At 51.3% G+C, this 22,141-nt stretch overlaps 1 protein-coding gene across 1 annotated transcript in view; it reads right to left on the bottom strand.

The window, feature by feature from the left end:
* Positions 1-6,105: 6,105 nt before the first annotated feature.
* The window catches only part of arhgap46b (Rho GTPase activating protein 46b), a 43,856-nt gene continuing 27,820 nt past the window's right edge, over positions 6,106-22,141 (bottom strand). The window contains exons 3-10 of the mRNA XM_049016165.1: positions 18,603-19,809; positions 15,143-15,761; positions 14,430-14,525; positions 11,433-11,506; positions 10,519-10,718; positions 9,391-9,482; positions 9,071-9,240; positions 6,106-8,223 (exon numbers count right to left, since the gene is read on the bottom strand). Of these exons, the coding sequence (XP_048872122.1) occupies positions 8,029-8,223; positions 9,071-9,240; positions 9,391-9,482; positions 10,519-10,718; positions 11,433-11,506; positions 14,430-14,525; positions 15,143-15,761; positions 18,603-19,809 (2,653 nt within the window). The 3' untranslated portion in view covers positions 6,106-8,028. The remainder of the gene's footprint in view (positions 8,224-9,070; positions 9,241-9,390; positions 9,483-10,518; positions 10,719-11,432; positions 11,507-14,429; positions 14,526-15,142; positions 15,762-18,602; positions 19,810-22,141) is intronic.

The raw sequence follows: 22,141 nt of genomic DNA, 5'->3' as shown, positions 1-22,141 counted from the left end.
AAAGAGGAATTCTGTGCGCTGCGATCGTTGTTTTCGTTGTAGCATGAGGAGAAACCCTCACTTCTACAAATTAGGTAAGTATATTTTATGAAAATACGCTAAACATGTTAGTAAGGTGGCAAGAATTAAATGGACTAACATCCATATACAGCCCTGAGTTAATTAATGTGAAAGCCTACGGTCAACATTTACAAAAACTGCATTTATATACAAAAGAATACGGTTATAGTATTATGTTAAATGTCTCACCTTCTTTTTTATCCTATCAAACATATAACATTTATTTTTCATTCTTGATACAGTTGATACTTCCAGCTCCCGCAAGGTTTGAATTCTTTACATTTTTTTCACTTTATATATGGCCTGGACCGTCCCCTCTACCCCTGCAGGTCATTCACTTCCATGATTACATTTGATTATTTGTATATGCAAATACACTATATGGAGAAAAGTACTGGGACACCTGGCTATTACACCTACAGGAACTTGTATAACATCCCATTCTAGGCATTAGCATGAAACTGAGGTCCAGCACCAGCCAGGCAAGCTCCATGGCAACGCTGACCCCCCCCCGCACCCCTGTGAGCTGGATCACTGCTCTCACTGCCGCTGCGCTGAACAGCTCAACCAGAGGTGTGCAATAGCGGTAACGATGCTGGAAGTCACAAGCACTGAGGCACTGGCAGCCATTGATCGCCAGCAGCTAAGGGGTGGAGCACGACAGCAATCCAGTGCTGACCCGAGTGGGGGGGCTGGCTGCAAGGGAGATGACTGCAGTGGAGAGAGGTCTCTGCCCTAGACCCACAGATCGAGGCCCTCTAGAACCAGTGGAGGGCACTCGAGGAGCATGACAGCATGCTGTACCAGTGCTGACAATACCTGGATGGTGACCACCATCTGTTACAGCTGCTGGTGCCCCAGAGCCCCACGTCCCGCATGCGGTGCACGGTGTGACAGGGGCCGGGCGTTTTGAAGCGGCAGAGACCATGCTGTTTGTCCCTTGTTGTGATGTGTGCACTGCCCAGAAAGGACCAAGCCGCCAGTCCAGGGCACTGATGGAAAAGGTAAGAGTCATGTGTTCGCGGTTCCCGATCAGAGCTCCACAACCACAGCAGAGAAACTCTGCGAGGAGTTCTTCTGCTGTATCGTCCTCCAAAGGAGCTGCATAGTGACCAGGCGTGCGATTTTGAGGCACAAGTCTTTGGCGTGGTCTGCAACAGCTCGGCATTGCAAAGACCTGTACAACCCCCCTCCAGCCCCAGGGTCAGGGCTTGGTGAAGTGATTTAATGGCAGGCGTGCTATGCAGCTCTCCAGCCTGGCTACCCACCAGCAGTGTGATTGGGACTGTCACCTGTTTCTGGTCTTCTGGGAATATGAATAGAATGTCCTGTTGCTGAGAGACCTGTTGATTCTCGTCCATCACATTTCATTGTAATGTTGACCCTGTGCTAACTTGCATATGACAAGTAAAACTGAAACTGAAACTGAACTGCCCTTCCGTTTCATGGGCACCCTGACTGATGTGTGCACTGTCGGTCTACCCTGTCTGTGCCTGTCTGTCGAGACCCTTGGGCAAATGCGGCTAATAAAATAACTTCTTACTCAATTAATGGGCCTTGGCTCATAATCATGGTTTGCTATGGCAGCTTGGTTAGATTGGATTATTACATGTAATCAGAGGAACTATTTACTATTTGCAATGGAAAAAAAACAATACTTCAAGTTTTACATTGTCAGATTACTTTTGGCTAAAGTGCTGGATACGGGTTATTACATACAATTTGGTTTAATAAATACATTCGCATGTTGGATGTGTTTCCAGCAACATATCTGAGTTCGGAATAACAGTCAACAGACAGTCCTGGTCTTATCAACTACTCTGCCATACGGGTGTAATTTATTGGGAAACCGAAATGTTCCCAAACCACTAATTTATGTCTAACTGTAACCGACTCACAGCCATAATTAGTTAGCATAATGTTTTCTTGTGTTGACTATCTATTTGTGAATTTAGGTTCCACCCATGTCAAGAAAAGTACTCATCTGAAATGTATTCATGGAAACTGATGTAACTGAATAGCATAGTTTAATATGTGTACCGTCACAGATCTATTCTCTAGCCCCCCCCAGGCCTGGGCAGCAGAGGTGTCCAGATCTTCACCCATATGTGTCCGCGATGTTTGGAAAAGATCGATTAAATGCTGCGCTCACATGATCAAGTGTCTCCTTTGTTGCCACACGGTGCTGTTGCTCCATTTTTAGGGCAATTTGTCTCAAACAGAGATCAGGTATAGATATTCATCCGTACGTTTTGTGAAGTAGTAATGGGATCCATCAAATACCTTTTTGACTTATCACATTCACAAGGTCAAATGCTGTCTGCAGTCACCCTTCTCTTCGCTGCCACTAAGTGGCGCTACTTCAATTTTGAGGTGCTTTGATCAGATCGAGTTGCTCACCAATAAAACGTGCCTGCAACGCTTGAGAAGTGTCTGCTGTGGTGGCGGACTGGTCCCAAAACCACATGTATTCAGGGTACCCAAGGAATATGATAGTACAAAGTACATGAAAGTACATAAAAGTTCAAAAAGATTTAGAATGCTTTTAACAATGTTTTCCAAGTAGTAGTTATGGTTGGACAGCTGCACTATGAGATATTTTGAACGTCTAAATAAGCCACAAATGACCAATAATAAAAATGTTAGGAAAAGTTGAAGTGGTTTCATATACTGGACAGTTGTTACATATATACATTTTATTATAATAAATGACCATGTAAAAAAGCTTCCAGTATATCATTTATTAATTTCCATAAACAATTTACTCATGCAGAGCGCCACATAGTAACACGGTTTGTATAGCAAGTCTCTAACAATCATCTAGCTATCCAAAAAAATCTATGATTCTCGCACCCTTGTGATTTTTATTTACATTAGGAAGGTTTCACCATCATTGTCTCTTTAGTTTTTCAGTTATAAGTTATCCTTGAGGGACTCCACATGTTCTGGTGCTACATTTGGGTTTATCATTGCCTACAGTGACAAAATACCCCCAACCTTATAAGTACATTTTGAGCCAACCAAGGACCATTCCTGATAGACCTATGCAAATGTTCTAGTATATTTTAAAGTATTTTGTGGTCAAATGTATCAAACGCTGCACTGAGATCCAACAGAATCAGAATTTTTAATGTACCTTTGTAAGCAGTCCCAGTGCTGTGGTGTGAAAACAGGATGAAAATGGTCAAGACAGTTATTCACATTCAGCAAGTTGCTGATTTCAGTGAAAACTACTGTCTCTGTATCCTTGCCTATAAAAGGAAGATTTGAAATGGATCCATGGTTGTTATGGACTGAGGTATCTAGGTTTCTCTATTTTTAGGAGAGGCTCTATAACAGCTGTTTTTAATGGTGCTGGGAATGTGCCTGATAGGAGGGAACCGTTCACGATTTCCAGTAAGTCCAATGATAAGCAATTAACCTTTTAAAAACGCTGTAGGCAGAATATCAATACAGCATGTAGGCAGTTTATGGTGTCGCAGTATTTCCTTGAGGGTTTTACAGCCTATAGCAAATAATTCTGGCATGGTGACCATGGTTACCTTCCGCTAGCACAATTACACTTTTTACACTTCTGCAGAGGGTGGAGCTAACGCCTTAAATAATATTTTGAATTGTTTCATTGAACAAACTCATTGCACTTAGCAGAGGAAAAGAACTCGGGGACTGACTGTGCCAGGGGGCAATTAATGATATGCCCATGAAAGAATGATATTAGAGAAAGAGGACTGCCTGGGTTAATTTATACCTGCCCATCTGGCTCCAACGACCATTCAAAGTTACATAAATCACATTTCTTCCCCATTCTGGTGTTTGAGCTGAAAAATAACTGAAGCTTCTGACCTCTGTCCACATGGTGTTATACACTGTCAGCGAGTAGTTCAACTGGTGTACCTAATAAAGTGGCCAGAGAGTGTATAAAAATGCATGGAGTTCACAAGGATGCAGTTTATGTACAAGTGCTTCTAACTAATGCATTGATTCAGTACCTGCAACACGTGCAAGATAGCTGTAGCAAGAGGACACATTAAAAACCTCGCGTTTATAAACAGAAATGCTATGAACTTCATATTAGCTGAAACACTGACGCAGCATACGGTGCTAGCGATTTTACCGGGGTGCAATTGCGCCCCTTAGTGGTCACTTGATAATGCTATGTCAACATATTTAGTTCCATGAAACTAAATTATATTGTAAACTTGTATTCTAAAATGCGGCTTGTGCAATTATAGTTTATTTTAAATGTGTTTACGATTTTTTTTAAAAGTTAATTCATCTGGACAAATGACTGGTTGGGCTTTCTCACCTTACTCCCCCAGCGAGAAGAGCCTAGAGTCGCCTATGCATACAGCGGTCATACAAATATCACCCAAGAGGGACCCTAGCAAGAAACTAAGTGTAACATGCAACAAATGTAAGAGCATCTAGTAGCATATGATAGTGCCAAACAATGGAGCATGTAAACAGGTAAACGGTGGACAGGGAGCCTGAACAGGATGAATAGTATGTGTGCTGTGTCTCCCTCTAGTGGCGAAAATTTGAGTGCGGCGATTACATTTATTTCATTTAACTGAATTGAACTGACGCCTACAAATAACTATTTGTCTTACTTTCAGGGATATTATTAGATGGGGAGTGCTTCTGCATATTTAGACTGCTAAAGCATTTTCCATCTCTACAGGGTCTATAAGGTCTATAACTCCTGTCCTGGATAGCTACTTACTATCTAGTAGCTTTTCATTCCTCCCAAGCTTCTGATCTGTTCTTAGGTAAATACCAGGAACAGACGAAGCTCATTGGAAACCAGGTAGGATAGAAAACCTACTGGATAGTAGCTCCTCAGGATTGGAGTTGGAGACCCCTGGTCTTACTGCTTAGCGTCTTTCTGCTACTGCAGTGATCCTGAGCAGACATTCACTTCCGGTGTGCAGCCCAGCAGCTCCCTGCGCACCTACCTCCGCTGTAAGCTGCACACTCTCAACTAACCAACAACAATCTAAAATGGGCTCATTGTAAAAAATGATGAAACATATACTTTACCTTTTGTCAATTTTCAGCCGATTTAAAAGTGTGTTTAATTTAAATCAGGTCAGGGTCAAGTTTTTTCACGTGTCTAACATTCCTTTAGTACACTGTCTCTCTGCCTTTTTTCTGCCACGACGCGCTTTTCATAGAGTAATTATCCCAGGGCATGCCATTAATTAACACATACTAATTAACTCTTACCAGTAATACATCCTTTGTCAGACAGACCACCCCCTCCACGCTGTTAACTTGTTGGTTAAGGATCTAGTTTGATTTCTGAAATGATCCTTTTCAAAAATTTCTCCAAGACTGTGTACATGAATGGTTGTGAATTGTAGGCTGGTCTTGTTCTTGGCTGCATTTGATTATATGACAAGTGCACTTACAGTCTATTGGACAATTGATCCATCAATTCCCTGTAACCACTTGCCCTACTAAGAGTCGCGGTGGGTCTGGAGCCAATCACAGAGGCTGTGGGCACAACCCAGGATGAGGCGACAACCCATCGCAGGGCACACTCACACAGTATTCACTCTCACACAAGTGCATGCAATTTGGTAACTCGAAATTAACCGGTGTGTTTTTGGACTGTGGGGGGGAAGCCAGAGAACCTGGAGGAAACCCCACGACGACATGGGGAGAACATGCAAACTCCACACACGCGGAACCCGGGGGGGGGCCTCAAACCCAGGTGCCAGAGGGAGGAGACTGCAGTGCCACCCACTGCACTACTCTGCCACCTCTTTTTGAACAATCAAATGAATAAAGAATCGCTTATACACAAAACATTTTCTTCATCTAAGCCAATTTAAGTATATTCCTAAATTAACTTATAAGCTTTATATATATATACATACACATACACATATATACATATGCAGCACATTAGCACACTCATTGAAAAATGCTGCTTTAGTAGACATTTTTGTATATTTATACGGTGGCAGAGAAGAGACCAGAAAGTTCACTTGTGCGCGTGTATGGAAGCAATGAATGGCAAAAAAGGACTCAAACTTCTGGTAAATTTACAAAGGTTTCATTTATTTATGAAATCTGGGAGAAAATAAATGCAACCAAGTGTCACTTGGGGTATCTGCACAGAGAGCATTTCCAGAAGCCTGCAGGGGCATGTACAGTGAAGGGCAGCAGCCTCCTCGTGTAAGGAGCAGAGTCCGCGGCAGAGAGAAGCCAGCAGTATAGGAGGGCAGGCTGTTACCAGGCAACGGTGCCCAGACACAGCAGAGAAAGTAACGTAGAAATGCACATAAATAAGCAGGTTTGGAGGGCAGAGGAAAGAAGCAGCGAATGAAATGCCAGGCATAGCCAGTCTGCAATAGAACACAACTACAGTCTTTAACAGCAATAGTCAAGTGTATCCACAATGATTTTTAAACACAGTAATTAGAATCTTATGAAACCAGAGGTTACTTACATCAGCGACTTGCCTCTGGTTTACCTTCCAAAGATGTTCTGAGGTAAAACTGGACTCCAGGGACGATAACTTTAGTACGTCTACTGTTTGGCTTTCAGCTGCTTGTACTGATGATTCTGGAAATTCCGATACAAGCTCTTAAGTTCAGAACCTGTGACAATGCAGAGCCCTGAGGTGATTGTGTCATGTGACACTGTAGTATTTCCTTGCACAGGACTCCGCCTTTGGAAAACGTCCCAAAAAACAGATTTGGGCCAGAAGGTTTGCAGGGTGTGTTCTGATGGTAAGATGCCGCCTGTCAACTGGAGAGCGACTAAAAAAGGAATCTGGTGAGGGAGGGGGCGGTCTGCTCTGAATGATGGGGATGGTCACTGAGTAACCAGCAAGTTATTTTGTCGTTTAAGGCACCCACTATTTTCAAGCTTCAACACTCCGAGCAGGAATCACATTGCAGTCTAGTGTTAAGAAAAGCATCAGTGAGCATTTAAAGTGGATGATTCTCCCCCCACTGGAAAGGGTGCTGGGAGGCACATTACTGTAACGCAGCAGCAGGGAGGGAGGACGAGGTGCTAAAATCCATCTCTGACCAAGATGAATACTCATCCCAACCTGCTGCAAATCAGCTTTCTCCGGAAACGTGGGGACATGAGCTCCTTCGCCCTTCTCCTCAATTCCATGCCATCACTCTCACTGAAGGCTCTCAGTACCTCACCATCCCGTCCTCTGACACCCACCGGCTGACCTCAGTCGTTTCCCATCATCCTGCGGCTTCTGTCTTCCTGCGTGTGCCTTGTAAGCGAGGGCCCAGGAAGGTCCCTTTTACTAAACGATAATCTGTGATCACAATGTTTGGAAGGTAGATGCCTACAGTATATCAGCTGAAAGGTTTTCCAGGTGCAGAAATGCTCTGCGACTCACTGTTGACCTTAGGGTGCATCTTAGTGTGAAATCCACCGCTTACTCATGCACACACCCACCACTGGCTGCCCCCCGCCTCCCTTGGTCGGATGGTGATGGTGCTCAGTGAACAAAAGGCTAGGTAGCAGTGGTGCGAGTCAGAAATAAATAAAGTCTCTTAGAGGGGTGCGAGTACGGCCTCACTCCTTGGGGGGGTGGGGGTGGTCTGTCTGGCAGGCAAATGCGTTAGCAAAACGAAAAGGAGAAAAGAAGCTGGTAAAATGACAGTGTTTCAACAGCGAGCGACACCTTCCCATGTCGCTTAAAGTCACTGTGTCAGCTGACAGGAAATACAGACTCTGCTGCCACTCTAAATAAAAACATCTCACATTAAAAAAAGAAGACTTCCCATTTTTTCTTTGTATTTGCCCACAGGTTTTTTGTTTTAACTATACACACGTTTCATCAAAGGCACGCTCCAGTGTGGGGGAGCAGACCCCAGCTGAGGATGGTCCGAAAGGAGGGTTCTCGTCGTCGGCGAGGTGCCGTCCTAGTCCGGGAAGGAGCCAATGTTGAGATCCAGAGAGCTGGTGAGCGGGCCAAGACCACAGCTGTCAGACCACACCCTTTATGAAGCTGGTGTCCAGGTGCACAATGAGCAGGCGGAGGAAGGACATCTCCTTGCGCGTGTTCTCGAAAATGATCCGCGGGTCGTCCGACTGGCAGCGCAGGCAGTTGGGTGCCATCACCATGGCCAGATTGTTGACGTCCATCTTGGTTCTGCTCACATTCACCGGCTGGGCAAACACCTGGAGATGGAGTGGAGATGCTGGTTATGCACGTGTGCATGTGAGGTCAGGGGAACGGCGTCTGGGAAGATACCGGCTGGACGGCTTTCCTCATACGAGGGGGTGAAGCCCGCAGTGAGCCTACACTGTTGACTCCTACCAGACGGATCAAGTTATAAGGGACTGGGAGAAGACAAAACGGCTATTTCAATGGGCTGGAGTTCACACCCTGCTCATAAGCGGCACGCCAAGAAAGACAGGAAAAGGGAGAGGAGCAGAAAGAATGCAGGCGTGCTGAAGAGTGTATTTCACAGGCCGGAAATGTAGCAAACGGACAAAGGGAGCACAGCGAGATACTGGCTGCTGTGGCTCCTGTGTTACAGTCATCGGACCAGATCTACAGATGCAACGACTCACTGTATATTTGTTCTGGTTAATGCGAGAAAACAATAGCTTTAGTGCATGAAAAGCTGAAAGCCTGTAGGGCAGGACGACTTTGATTTAGAACTGGGTGTTGTGCTAGAGGTCACATTCTGACAGTTTGAGGCACGTCACATGTGTGAGCAGTGCACCAAGTTCTCCTGCTGGAGGGCTAAGGATGGGACGGCCTCCAGTAATTAAAGGAAACACCATCCCCACATGTGTCAGCTTGGGAAGTTAGGGACCCACCCAGAACTGGAAAAAGGCTTGTTGGAACTCAGGGCGTTTACCCTACAATGAAGGGAGGGCCGTGTTAAGAGGGTTAGAAAAAGCTGGTGACCGTGACTGGCTCTGAGTGACCGTGATTGGCCCTTACCTACCAGGACCGGGATTGGCCCATAGCAATCGTAACCAGCCCAGAGCGACTATGATTGGCCCATAGCAGTACCTGCAGAAAGTGGATGAAGTAGCAGAGCACCAGCCTGCTGAGCTCTGGCAAAGACTGCACCACGCCAATGGCTGCCTCGGGGTCCTCATAGTTACTGATGCACCGCCGGTAGAAGCTCTGAGGGATGACTGGCTCTTCCAGCTCGCGGTACCACAGCTTCAGGAGGGAGGCTGTGGGAAGGGGGGGGTCAGCAATGGGAAGATGCCATGAGCATGGAGGCAAACGCTTTCTGCACCAAAGCCCGGCTGAGTGACCTTACTCATCATCCTCATTCAACAGCCCGGTACCAGCAGCTTTATGCAGAAGGCGGAAAATCGTACCAGGGACGTTCGGGTCGGAGAGGTTCTCTGGGATTTTCCACTGCTCCACCTGCAGCTTGAGTGCATTGACCTCGTCGATGTCCCCCGGCACCCTGTGAGATGCAGGGCAAACCAGATATAAGCCAGGCACCAAAACACAGGATAATCTCCTGTGGACTTGGGAGATTCATTCAGTGACACTAGGTGGTCACCAGGTGGCGCCTGTTCAACATAAATACCGCTAAGGCTGGAGCTCTTGTGAGGTCGGACCCCACAACCCCCTCCAAAGGGTGGATTCTCTCAGCCCCCCGACTTAATAACTCGACACGCTTCCTGCAAGCAGAGACGTGAACGCCGCTGATGTAGTGCCCCGAGGGCATCACATGCTACAGTGCCAGCCAGACCTACGCCACTGAGCCCCCTCTGTGGCCAGACACAATAAATGGAAATGGAAGTAACAGGAGGAATCCATGCAGGGGACTCCCGAAAATAAACTGTAGGGATGGGTTTCCTGCCCGTTTAGCCTCTCGTGGGGGGCATTGGAGATGTTGTTAAAAAGCAGCTGGCACCAGAGGTGTCTGTTTCGCAGATGTTAAATTCAGCTCCTGCTGTTGCCACAGCGGCGAGCAGAAGTCTCCCATGAAGTACATGAGATAAAGTTTCCATGGTGTCTGAAGCGGATGCTGAGTCTGAGAGAGTCCCAGAGAGTCAGCTTGAATCACAGAGGATATCCACTGCTCGCCTCCAGCAGGAGGGGTAAGAGACTCAGAAGGCCTGCAGGGGTCTGAAGCTGGGGTGGAACGCAGACTCGAGAATGCTACTCCCCTGTTAAAAACACCCCGTCTTTAATCCCAGATCACTTTCAGTGCTGTCTGGCTTGTCAGTGGAGATGCAGGCCTATGTTGGTACGCTCCGATCTCCCCCTATGAAGTGGTAGGTCTCAGGTTTTCTGCTGAGCCCTGATTGGTCAATGATTAAACCCAAAGGCCTTGGCGGGTGTGTTTAGCTGATAAAGGGCAAAGTTCAGCACTTCTGCCGCCTGCCTGTTTAAAGCCTGTTCCAGTTCCAGGCACAGGACTGGGGTTCCATTCACCAAAATCCCCCCCCCCCCCCCACCCTCTATCTCAGACCCTCCCAGCCAGCACTCACCTGAAGATGCCCTCGGTCTGTGCCCCACCCAGCGCCAGCACGTACTGCGACAGCTGCACCTGTACCCAGGGCAGCCTCCTCTCAGGGAAGAGCTCCCTCTGTCGCTCCATGATCTCCTCCAGCGAGCTGCCAAACAGCGAGGGCGTCAGGATGGCGTTGCGCCCGTGGTCGATCTCCTCCAGCGTGGGCTTCCGGAGACCCTGTGGGAGGACAGCGGAGAGGGACGCGCCCATCAGACGCAGCCGCTGCTGGGATGCTGCCTGTGAACACACTGAGACACCCACCAGACCCAAATACAAGAACTAATCTTCACCTGGACAGATTCTCCCACCAGACCACATGAACAAGGACCCATGAGAAGCTCACTGCTTCCCATCCAGTCGCCCACTGTCTTACTCTTGTTGTCTTCTTAAGCTCGCTGGCATGTACCTCAAGCTATGTGCACCACACATTTACCACTAAATGTTTTTGTCTACACCAGGGCTATTCAAATCACGGTCCTCAAGGTGGAAGCAGTGCTGATTTTCCAGCCTTCCTTTACCTGAGCGCCAGGTGTGAAGCCTCTGGCCAATCAGAATCGATAATTATTAAACTAACTGTCTGGGAGAACCGAAAACACGGCCTGGATTTGGAATCGAGGGCCAGATCTGAAGACCCCATGTCTACACGTTTATTTGCACATCATTTCTATTTTACTAACTCTTATACTTTTATTCCAATTTACTCTTCCCCCCTCTGGATTACACGTTTAATTGATAGATCATGCCTAATTCTGACACTCCCCACCTCAGCCCATGAAGTCAGCTTCAGAATCACTTTGCCCAGAAAAAAACATTGAGACCGTTAACAAGTAATCAACCTACACGCTTCCAGGAACTATGCCCCCCTCCCACCCCAAAGTGCATCCCCCTTACCTTTTTCCCCCCGGTCACTGCCACCTTCTGCAGCTTGCGGTAGCAATACTTTGCGTACGTACTGATGGGGAGACCTGTGAGGGTGGGGGGAGGGAGAGAGCATGTTCAGAAGGGCCCTTCACCAATGGGGCAGGAGATTCAGTGACGGACGTGTAAGCGATCTGCATGTGGAGGGGTAACATAAAACTCTGCCAGAAAACGAAAGGCATTTTCTCAGACATCTAAAAATAAACACCCCACCCCACTCCGCTCCGAAAGGCCCCCAATCACTCCCTGAGCAGGAGAGAACACACCGCAGTCCTGCGCTCTGGGTTTCATACTGATCTGACCCTGTTGTAATCGTGAGGCAGGACTGCACACATGTATGAATCACACGGGGGGGGGGGTTCTGGCTCTGGACCGTGGCCCCCCTCCCACCCAGAATCAGACCCCCTCAATAGATTACGTGCCAGGGGCTGGAACACGGAAGGTACTGGGCACAGGGACTCATGTCTCACTGTCTGGTCCTGACAGTTTCTCCTGTTTCCACACCGGCCCTGAGGGTCCGCAGGATGATGGCTGAGGGAAAATCAAGTTTGCTCTGGGAAAAAAAGCCAGTTCGGTTCTCCTGGAAACATAGATCTACCTGGAACTTTTCCCAGGACCGGGCCGGTAGGAACATGATGAACTGCAAAGTGATTTACCTCACGGTGTAAATATGACTCGACTTCAGGAAAAAAAAACGACAAATAAATAAATGACAACAAAAAAAAAGCCGCTGGAAAATCATCCGCCGTGGTGGTTTCTGGGAAGGGAAGACGGACGTCTGTCCCTCTCTCTGCACACAGGATCTCAGGGAAAAGGGCCGGCAGCGGCCTGGCCCTAAGCCTGTGATAACGGAGCCACCGTCTCCCACTTGGAGCCCCAGGTCACAGCGATGCCTCGCACCCCACCATGCACAGCTGTGCTCGCCGTGTTTGTGAAGGGCGACCAGACTCCGCCCCGCTTTCTGTTCCTGTCCTCCTTATAACAAGCTCAATCTTTGCTATCTAACCTACTTTAATGATGTTACACTGCAGCCCCTCACCCCCAGAACGCACTGCATTTGTCCATCTCATGCCTGACTAGGCTACGGCTCACGTTACCACTGGAATGGGCAGCACTCAGGGAGCCGGGCAGGCGCAGCGCCGCACGGAGATGGACGGGGGCAGGCGGGAGGGGCTGGCTGGTGGGCGGGGCCGGGTCGAGCCTGTGCTGGAGCTCCCGGCTGAACCATTAATAAGTACTCGCAGATGTTACCTCACGCCAAGCGTGAGATGACGGGGCATGCAGAAATCCACAGAAAGAGAGAGAGGGAGGGATAGAGTGGGGGAAGAAACAGGGAGAGAGACGAGATAATGTGAGAGAATGAGTAAAAGAAGAGAGAGAGAATTTGGGGGAGAAAAGGAGACTGTAAGATGGGAAGGAGGGTGAGATGAGGTGGAGTGAGACAGAGAGGAGGCCCATAAAGCAGAGGAGCAGGGGGAGGAGCCAGAGAGGAGGCCCGTAAAGCAGAGGAGCAGGGGGAGGAGCCAGAGAGGAGGCCCGTAAAGCAGAGGAGCAGGGGGAGGAGCCAGAGAGGAGGCCCGTAAAGCAGAGGAGCAGGGGGAGGAGCCAGTGCACAGGGACTTCGAGACCTCGTCTCCTCCAACAGACATTTCCTGCCTGATCAGATGTAGCCAAAGAGAGGATCCCACAAGAGCTCACCTATAAGGCGAAAAATTCCATCTGGCACCATCCCGAGGAATGGGGGGGGGGGCAGTGGGGGGTGTACAGAGGCTTGCTGGGGGTCAGAAGGGCCAGTTGGGAGGGGTGGGGGGTTAAGGTCCACACTGAGGCCTGAACTGCCAGTATACGCACCCTCATATCTGCCCAAGAGCGATCCAGCCGGCTCACCGACATGCCTGATGAAATAAACCGGCACACGGGCAGCTTTTGCAGTGAGGGGGGGCAGCACCCCAGCCCTGCCCCCAAACACTTACATACCAATGGCTGATGCTGTAATGGTGGGGCGTTAATCTATGAGTCTCGACAAAGACCCCCCCTCCCCCATTCCTCCATTCTGCAGTGTCAGTGCCCCCTGCCCCCACACCACCCACGCGATAGGCAGCCACCACCCCCTCGTCACTTGCTCTCCTATTAATGCAGGCTATTCCCCCACAAGGGACACCCAAAGTTTGGTTATGGCACACTGAGCCCAGTTGGGTCAGGGTACCCAGACGGCATGTAACCTCAGAATCACAAAGACCCAAAAGGACATGTGGTGGCACAGCACAGCTGTAAAACCACCCAGGTCACCCCAGCCACTGTGCCCCTCCCCTAGATGGCACCTGCCCTGTCCTGTGTCTTGTCAGGGTTAGGCACCCAAAAACCACCCAGCCTTCACTGAAACCAGGACACCCCTCTTACAGCCCCCAGGATGTGAGTGGCACTGCCGTCACATTTTCACCCCCCCACCTGATGCCTGATGGCCTTCTATTCACTATTCAAGGTTTGCCTTGGTGGGGGGGATGGGGCTCTCTGTCTTCGCCTCCAGCAGCAGGGCCATTAGTGCACAAGTGACTAATTAAGCTATAAACAGGACAGACACAATTACCCCTTGGGGGGGCAGCCGGAGCACTAATTATCAATGAGGCAGCCCTTTCTTGTAAGAGGATCACAAAAAAAACAGGCCAAGTTGAATTTATTCGCGTTTCCGGGACCTTAGTAATAGCAGGATCCTTCTGTTCGGTCTCCAGCACTGTTGGGGTATGGGGACCTCGTGTACGTTGGGGCATAACCCCATCCCTGCCTCTCTCCCTCACCCACCCAACACGGCATCTCTCGATCTCCAAAGACTCGAGGGTGAACCCAAAGTGACCGGCTCACATCGCTCCATACTAAGGCCATTGCTACTCAGAGTAACAGGTGTGCCTTAAAAAGGTACCCGGTTGGCCGCCTTCTCCAAAACGTCCCCCAGCGGCGAGATGTGGAACTTACTCTCTTCCTCCTCCTCGAGGTTCTGTTTTCTCTTCTTCCTCGATTTTGAGTTCTTTTTGTTCTTCAGGTCCTGCTGCTCCGTGATGTTTTGCATTACTGGACAGCAGGTAAAAGGAAAACGACAGAAACAGGGATACGTGCTGTTTGAGAGTCATCGCCGAAACATTCGGAATATTTAATGACATTAAACTGGAATGAAACTCCTTTTGTTGCACTCGGCTGCATTTAACCCCGACGCTCTTCCCTGCTTTGTGTTTCTCATTTTTGTAACTGTATCCTGTTTGACTTGCTGTATTTAGGCCCAGACCTGCTATTAAACTGGCAGAGAACTTTAGGCTACATGGGGCCCACAGAATATAAACACACCTCTGAATTCACCCTGGTCTGGGGGGGGGGACAAAAACAACAGGAGGGAAGAGAGGAAATCGAGGGCGTGTGTAATCTGACACACACATGCGCTCACACATGCAAAGACAGACAGACGAGCACAGACAGAGATAGAGATAGACACACACACACACACACACACACACACGCACTCACACACACGCACACACACGCACACATACACGCACACATACACGCACTCACACACGCACACGCACACATACACGCACGCACGCACGCACGCACACATACACGCACGCACGCACGCACTCACACACACACACGCACACATACACACACGCACACGCACGGCCCGGCACACTCACTCATGTCGTCGGAGCGTGGCTCCAGGTGCCGCTGGATGTAGCCCTCCAGGTAGCGCCGGAACTTGGGCGAAGGCGAGAAGAAGGCCAGGCTGACGGCCATGAGCTCCCAGCCCGCGGCCAGGCTGCGCAGACACAGGTTGTCGGTGGTCTGGCGCACCAGCTGCACGTAGAGCTCGTCCCGCAGGCCCTGCATGCCCCAGCACTTAGTGACGATGAGCAGCGCCACGTGCCGCCGGTCCACGCGGCTCGGCCGGTCGCCCATGTAGGCCTGCACCAGCTTGAACATGTCGCAGGCCTCCTTCTTGATGGCGCGGTCGCTGGTGATCAGCATGGGCTTCTTGATGGATCCGCGGTTCCAGGAGAGCATGTTGGCGATAGAGACACGCCGCCTGAACAGCCCCTGCGTGTGCAGGTTCAGGTTCTTGCTGGCCCAGTCCACCATGCTGGCGTCAGGCGGTGCCTTGCACATGCTGCCGTATGAGAAGTGGTAGTCGGCCCTGCCTTCTCCGGCCCCCACTGGCCCCGGGCCCCTGCGCTGGGCACTTAGAGTACCGCCGCACCCACTGTCGCCCCCTTGTGATCGGCTCTCTACCTGGCCCTTGGATTCCAGTGTTCCAGCCTAAAGACAGGCAGACAAACAGGAGGAAGAGGATGTTACGGGCTGGAGAGGCTGAACTGGGTGCGGGACTGAGGCTAGAGTAAGAACAGGGGGCGGAGCCAATGCTGGAGCTTATGAATGGGGGCTGGGGCCAAGGTTAGAAAAGCAAAATAGGGGGGTAGTGCTAGTGTGTTTGTATTTGCTGAGTTTCTGTTAGTCACCACACCCTCCCACCCCATACCCGGGAGGACGCCTCCCATGGGGGAAGTAAGGTACTGCAGAGCAGATCACACGTCGGCTCCAGGCCAAAGGTGGGGGGAGCAGTCTGAGTGCTGTGGATGGGGGGGTGGGGGAAACGAGGCTCTGGCTGGACCGCGACAGGTGGCTGGCATCCTGATCCGCCTCCTGCTTCAGCTTGACTCTCCGGTGAACTGAACACTACTGATGGGCAGTTGTGAAAGCAAGGTGTCACAGCACCTTGCTGGCTTGTCACATCGTTCATCTGTCTCAAGCTCCAACAAAACAGAGCTCAGGGCACAGAAATATTACACTGTTTCAGTCCCCAAACAAGCCACTAAAAATGGAAAGTGCATCTTAGTGTCCCCCTAAAGGATTTTTAAACAAAAAGGTAACTACTAAGGTTCAGCTTTGAACTGATATTTGGTTTCGATTGTCTCCACCCCAGCTGCCCCCTCCCTTATAACAATGAGAATGTGTGCCCTACATATGAAGAACTACACAACTCCCACAGAGCTTCCAATGACCTCAGTGATGACACAAGCAGGGGAATAGACTGGGAAACATGTACTTCCCTTTGAAGTAACAATCATGTGTGTCATGGTGCTGATGAACATCTAGGACGCCGTGAACCGCTTATCCACTGACAGATCGCACCCACTGGCATTTCATACACCTTCCTCAACGGAAAGATGAGCTCATGACAATCTGCCGCTTGAGGAGACACCAAGGGCAAAATGTGCCTGTCAGCCAACCCCGGAAACACCAGGAGACGGAAGTGAATGTCCGCCGCGTCTCGCAGAGGCAGCCACGGTCTCCCTTCCTGATCTGCAGACGCCAAATGCCATCTCTGCTGCAGACAGGGCACCTTGGCGGTTATTAGTGACGGCCGGCCGGCCCAGGGAATGAGAGTGTGTCCAGAGAGTGCCTGACAGCAAGCGGGGGCCGTTAGCACTGTCACGCTACCATTAATCTGACTGAAGCACATCCAGGCCAACTCCCCCCCCCACCACCGCTCAAGCCTGAGAAAAACCGAAGACACGGCGGTCTCCCGACCCCTAGCACCAACTGCTCTTAAACAGAAGGGGGCGCCATTCCAGGACTCCTCCCGCATGCTGCACACACCCCACACCCACTTAAATTGTCAGACACTGCAATAACTTTGTTGCAGCTGGAATCCTGTCCAGTATGTCACCTGCATTCTTGCTGGAAGAGGCTCCAAGGTCACTGTGACCCAAGACTGGTCACAAATCCAAGGACGGACTGATGTCTGTTACGTTTCTCGGCACGTCCCTCCATTAAGCGGCCAAAGGGAACGGCTGGTTTGGTTTCTGCTGAGCCCAAACCCAGCAGCTCTTTCGGGCTGACGCACTGAGACGGGGCTCTCACTTGAGAGCTCGGAATCTGCGATTTCCTGGGTACATTAGTGCCTCTTCCTTCGGCGATGAATCAGCGCTGTGTCACTTGGTGAGCAGAGTGGCGCTCACTGTGTTTGTGTTCCTGTGTCTCCTCCTCAGTCACATCTGTCAGTCAGGGGTCTGTCTGCACGCCGCTGTGCCAAAACCAGGGCTGTGCCTGCAACTGGCACTCGAGAAATATCCAAGCGGTTCTAACTGTACACTGCAAAAAGCGGCTGTGGAACAATAGTACCAAGTACACCGAGAAGATGTGGGAAAAGGGCACTTTAAGGTTTAAGTCCATAGTGCAGCTTCACTGATGTTCTGCTGTTGGCTGGATTTGTTCTAATAAACCTAACAAACCAACCCCCCCCCCCCCCAACCACACAGCTGCACAGTCCTGATCACACTCGGTACTACCCCCCCGCTTCAGTTTCTCCTCTAACCTGTGAGCTGAACAGCTTCAGGATAGCCAGTTTGGGGGAGGGGGTACAAAACGACATTCCAGTGAGAAAAAAAGGGAGCAGGAGGGGGGTGCAGGGTGCCAGCCACCTGTCTCGGTCCAGCCGGAGACTTGTCCCCCCCCCCCTTCATCCACAGCACTCAGACTGCTCCCCCCACCTGTGACCTGGAGCTGACGTGTGATCTGCTCTGCAGTAACTTAGTTCCCCCATGGGAGGTGTCCTCCCGGTTATGGGGGGGGGGGGGTGGTTTGGTGATTAACAGAAACTCAGCAAATACAAACACGCTGACCATGAAGAGTGGGAGAGATAAGGGGAGCGGGGGCACAGAAGACGCATTCAACTGCATATGCTGGGCCTGCGCACGGGGCAGGCGGGGGCTGCAGGCAGCGAAAGGCTTTCCCCGGAATGGAATGTTCCGGCTTTGGAAACAGGAAGCTCTCTCTCGCATTGTTTCTGCAGTGACAGGATGGAGACGGACGCCTGGTGGGGACGGGGGAGGGGAGGGGAGCGGGAACGATGGTGGGGAGGCTGCCTCTGGTGCCCCGAGGATCAATATACTTTCAAAATCACTGTCAAGGGGGGCAGAGGGGGTGTACAAGAAAATTCCCAAAATCATACAAGATTCTGGATATTTGCAGGAAAAGCGCCCCCTCAAGTAAGCTGAGGTACATGACAGCGTACACGCGCGTACACACACACACACACACACACACACACACACACACACACACACACACACACACACACACACACACAGGCTGTACCTGGGAGGGGGACCTGGGTCCCTCTTGATTGGTCAGGCTGATCTGGCTTGTCACGCTCTTTTCCATGGAGTCGACCTTCTCATAGGTGCGTTTCTGCCTGCCAGGGCCCTCCGAGGCCAGCGGGGAGATGGGGGCGTCACCATGGCTACCGGAGCGATACAGAGAGCAATTGCTGGAGCCCACGTGCTTCCTGAGGCCGCTGCCGTGGGGGGCGGAGCTCTCCGACATCTCCGTGTCCAGGCTGGCCTTGCTGCCTCGCAGGGTGCTGGAGCGGCTCACCGCCGCCTTCACCTCGGCCATGAGCTTCTCGCTGAGCACGCCCAGCTCGCCGCTGCTGCCCGCTGAGCTGGGCCGGCCCTGCGCCGCCAGCTGCCGCTGCCAGGTCTTGCGGCGTAAGCTGGGCGAGGGCCCCGTGGAGTAGCCCGAGTCTTGGTGGCCGGCGCCGCTGGGGCTGCTGTACTCCTGCGAGGCGGCGCTGTTCTGCCGGCTGTGCCGTGCCTCCATGCTCTTCAGCACTCCCGCCTCTAGGAGGCGCCACGAGTGCTTCTTGTCGGCCTCCTTCTTGGGCGGGGTGAGCTCGGGGAGGGTGGCCTGCCGGCTGGCCCCGGGGTCCACATTCACCATGTGTTTGATGCACTCCTTGCCAGCGGCGCTGTACTCGGTGGCAGAGGGACTCCTCTTGTGCTTGGAGCCCAGGTGGGAGGAGGGGTGCGGCAGAAGCCGTTGCTTCTGGAGGCTCTGCGAGGGGGTGTAGTGCGGCGGCAGGGAGCGGGTGAGTGAGTGCGAACCCTCCACTTCCATCTCCACCGGAGGCTCGTCGTAGATGGGCGATTCCAGGGGCGGCTCGTCGTAGATGGGTGGGGTAGCCCCGTATCTGGGTGACGATGGCCGGGGGGTCCCCGCCTGTGACCGCTGGGGGGTCTGGTATGTTGAGGAGGAGGAGGAGGTGGGGCTGAAGCTCCCGCTGTCCCCCTTCCGGAGGTTCACAGCCTGCCTGGGCTCTACCATCCTACCGGTAGAGCTGGCCTGGACCCGGACTGCCTGTCCCGCCGCTGGCCTGCCCCCTGCAGCCAGGCTCACGGCACCCCCGCTGTGCTGCGACAGGGCACTAGCGTGACCAACCGCCTGGTTCCTCCCAATGCTGTTCACCTTCACCAGCAGGGCTGCCTTGGAACCAGGAGCTGGCTGCCATCTTTGGCCAGAGTCCCTGAAACAAAATCAGACACAGGATGCAGTTTGCTGAGAGTCAAGCAGTGTCTGGACTTAAAACTTTCACTGTCTTACACCCCCTTTTTGGGTGACCCCCTGCCCCCCTCCCCCTAGGGGAACCTAGATGTTTGAGCTCTGCATTGCAGCAATCAGGAGTCAGGAGGGGTCAGGAGGCGTCCTGGTTACAAACCAAAAACAAGGTTGCTACATGTTCACCGAAGCAGGTCGTGGAACTGGGGGGCTGAGGACACCCTTCCACAGCATGAGCCCCACCCTCCACCATGTACGCAAACCACGCAGTCATGCTCGCGCGTTCTCCCGAGGCCTGGAGAGCACTCATAACACAAACACAACAGGAAACGCGGAGTGGCTGGCTCACCAGAGGGTCAGAGCCCAGGGCTGTGAAAACAGGAATTCACACGACTTCATGCTGAAGTGTCTCTCTGTCTCACAGATACGCGGTTACTCCTGCTGTCAGGACATCCGATCAAAAGTCAGACAAACTCCAGGGGCCTACAAATTGATTTATATAGCAAAAAAAAAAACAACAGAAAACTACAAAAAGTCTGGATCAAACTGCCGAGTGGCTAATTTTGGAACCCAAGACATAATCTCCCAGTTCTGAGAAAAAATTCCCAGAAGGCTGTAAATGACTGCTCCTGTTAACCCACGATGCTCCATGCTCCACACTCTTTACAGCATGAGAACGGAAAATAAAAACATTTAGGAAGTCAAAAAATGAACGTTCTAACGTACCAGAAATACCGCCGTGCACTTCGAGGCTCCGCACCAGTCTAATGAGTGACAGCGACCGCTGCAGAAGCACAGATGAACCCTTCAGGAAAAAGTGCAGCGTCCTGCTTACTCTGTGAATGTGGAACAGCCTCTTTGAGGCACGATTTCTGTCCTCCACACTTAAATTTCCTCACTTTCCGTTTAGGGTCCGCGAGCGGCGCAGATCACGGCGGGAGAGCATTTCGAGTTCGGGAAAAGACCGGAGCAGACACTTACCCACGACCCTCACGCTGAGGGTCCCTAAAGCGTTTCTGAGCAGACCAGGGTGCGTCCCGCTGTGACAGTGAGAGTAATCGCTCGAGGTCCCACTGAGGTGGGGGAGTGCTTCCTTAGCAGAGTCTTTTGGCAAATGCCCCGAATGCAGCCTGGCTGCGCTGTACCTCTGCCGAGCCACCGGGGCGGCGGGCTGGAGCTGTGAGCACAGGCAGCCAGCAGTGGCGATGTTTGAATGTGGAGGAGGGGGGAGGAGCAGCGACTCCTTCACTTTCTCAGTTACAGTAGCAGGAATGCAAACCCTCCTCCCAGCCCCTTTCTGGCCACGCCCCTTTCAGGCCCCACCCCTCCAAGTGCACTTTCAGCGTGCGAAACAATACATGCACAATGCCCCAGGGGCCCACGCTCTGTGCCGGCCCAGAATGCTTCCTGCCCCCGCACCCCCGTCTCTCCGTCCATCTGTCTCTCCATTGTAACCCGGCCCAGCCTCCTCCACTTCTATCACCCCATCCAAAATGTCAACAAACCACTTTGGACTGCTACGCAAACAGACTCCCCGCCCCCCAGAATGCACTGCGATCAGGCAGCCCGTAGCGGTCGCCGAGCTCCAGCCCATCTGCATCACAAGCTGACACCTGGCCAGTAGCCACCCCGACTCCGACATGAATGTGTGACCTTTAAGACCATCTTGGCTTGCGGGGGGATCCAAGTGATCTGGGCTCTGAGACTGATGGGCAGATTGGCGTCTCTTTTACTCACATTCTCATGGGATTGATGAACTGCTCCTAAAGCCTCCTCTCAGCGTCCCACACACCCGTGGCATGAAAGCGGAAACCAGGTGGACACTCAAGGCTCGGTCTCTATCATGCCTTACGTTCATAACCTGCTGTGCAGCTACCCGAGATCCTCGTTCCTGCATTTAACCAGGAAAATGCCACCAGGCGCCAAGTTTCAATAAGGTCCGCTGCAAGAAAAAGGATCACTTAAGTCATTCCAATTTCACCTAACGTTCAACGGACTCATCATTCTCCAAAAGCTACGAGAAAGAAATAAATGGGACAGAGGCTGGTGATTCTTAAATTCCCAGACTGGAGTCACTCACAGGCAAAGTACATGCAGTTTGCAGGGTAGCCCTGCTAATTGTTTTCATGAAAATAAACAGAAACACTTATATGTGAACAACAAACAATTTAAGCAAAGAGCCTGTGAGCAGGAGTGACTGGGTTTGGGGGTGTTGCTGGGTAATTGGGTGGGGGGGGTCACAGGCCAATAAAAGAGATACAGTCCCCAGAGGGAGGGTCTTACAGAGAGTTAAAAGGCCA

This window comes from Brienomyrus brachyistius, chromosome 6 (genome assembly GCF_023856365.1).
Source record: "Brienomyrus brachyistius isolate T26 chromosome 6, BBRACH_0.4, whole genome shotgun sequence".
NCBI lineage: Eukaryota > Metazoa > Chordata > Actinopteri > Osteoglossiformes > Mormyridae > Brienomyrus > Brienomyrus brachyistius.
The sequence above is the reverse complement of the archived record's forward strand: the minus strand, read 5'-3'. Positions and strand labels throughout refer to the sequence as shown.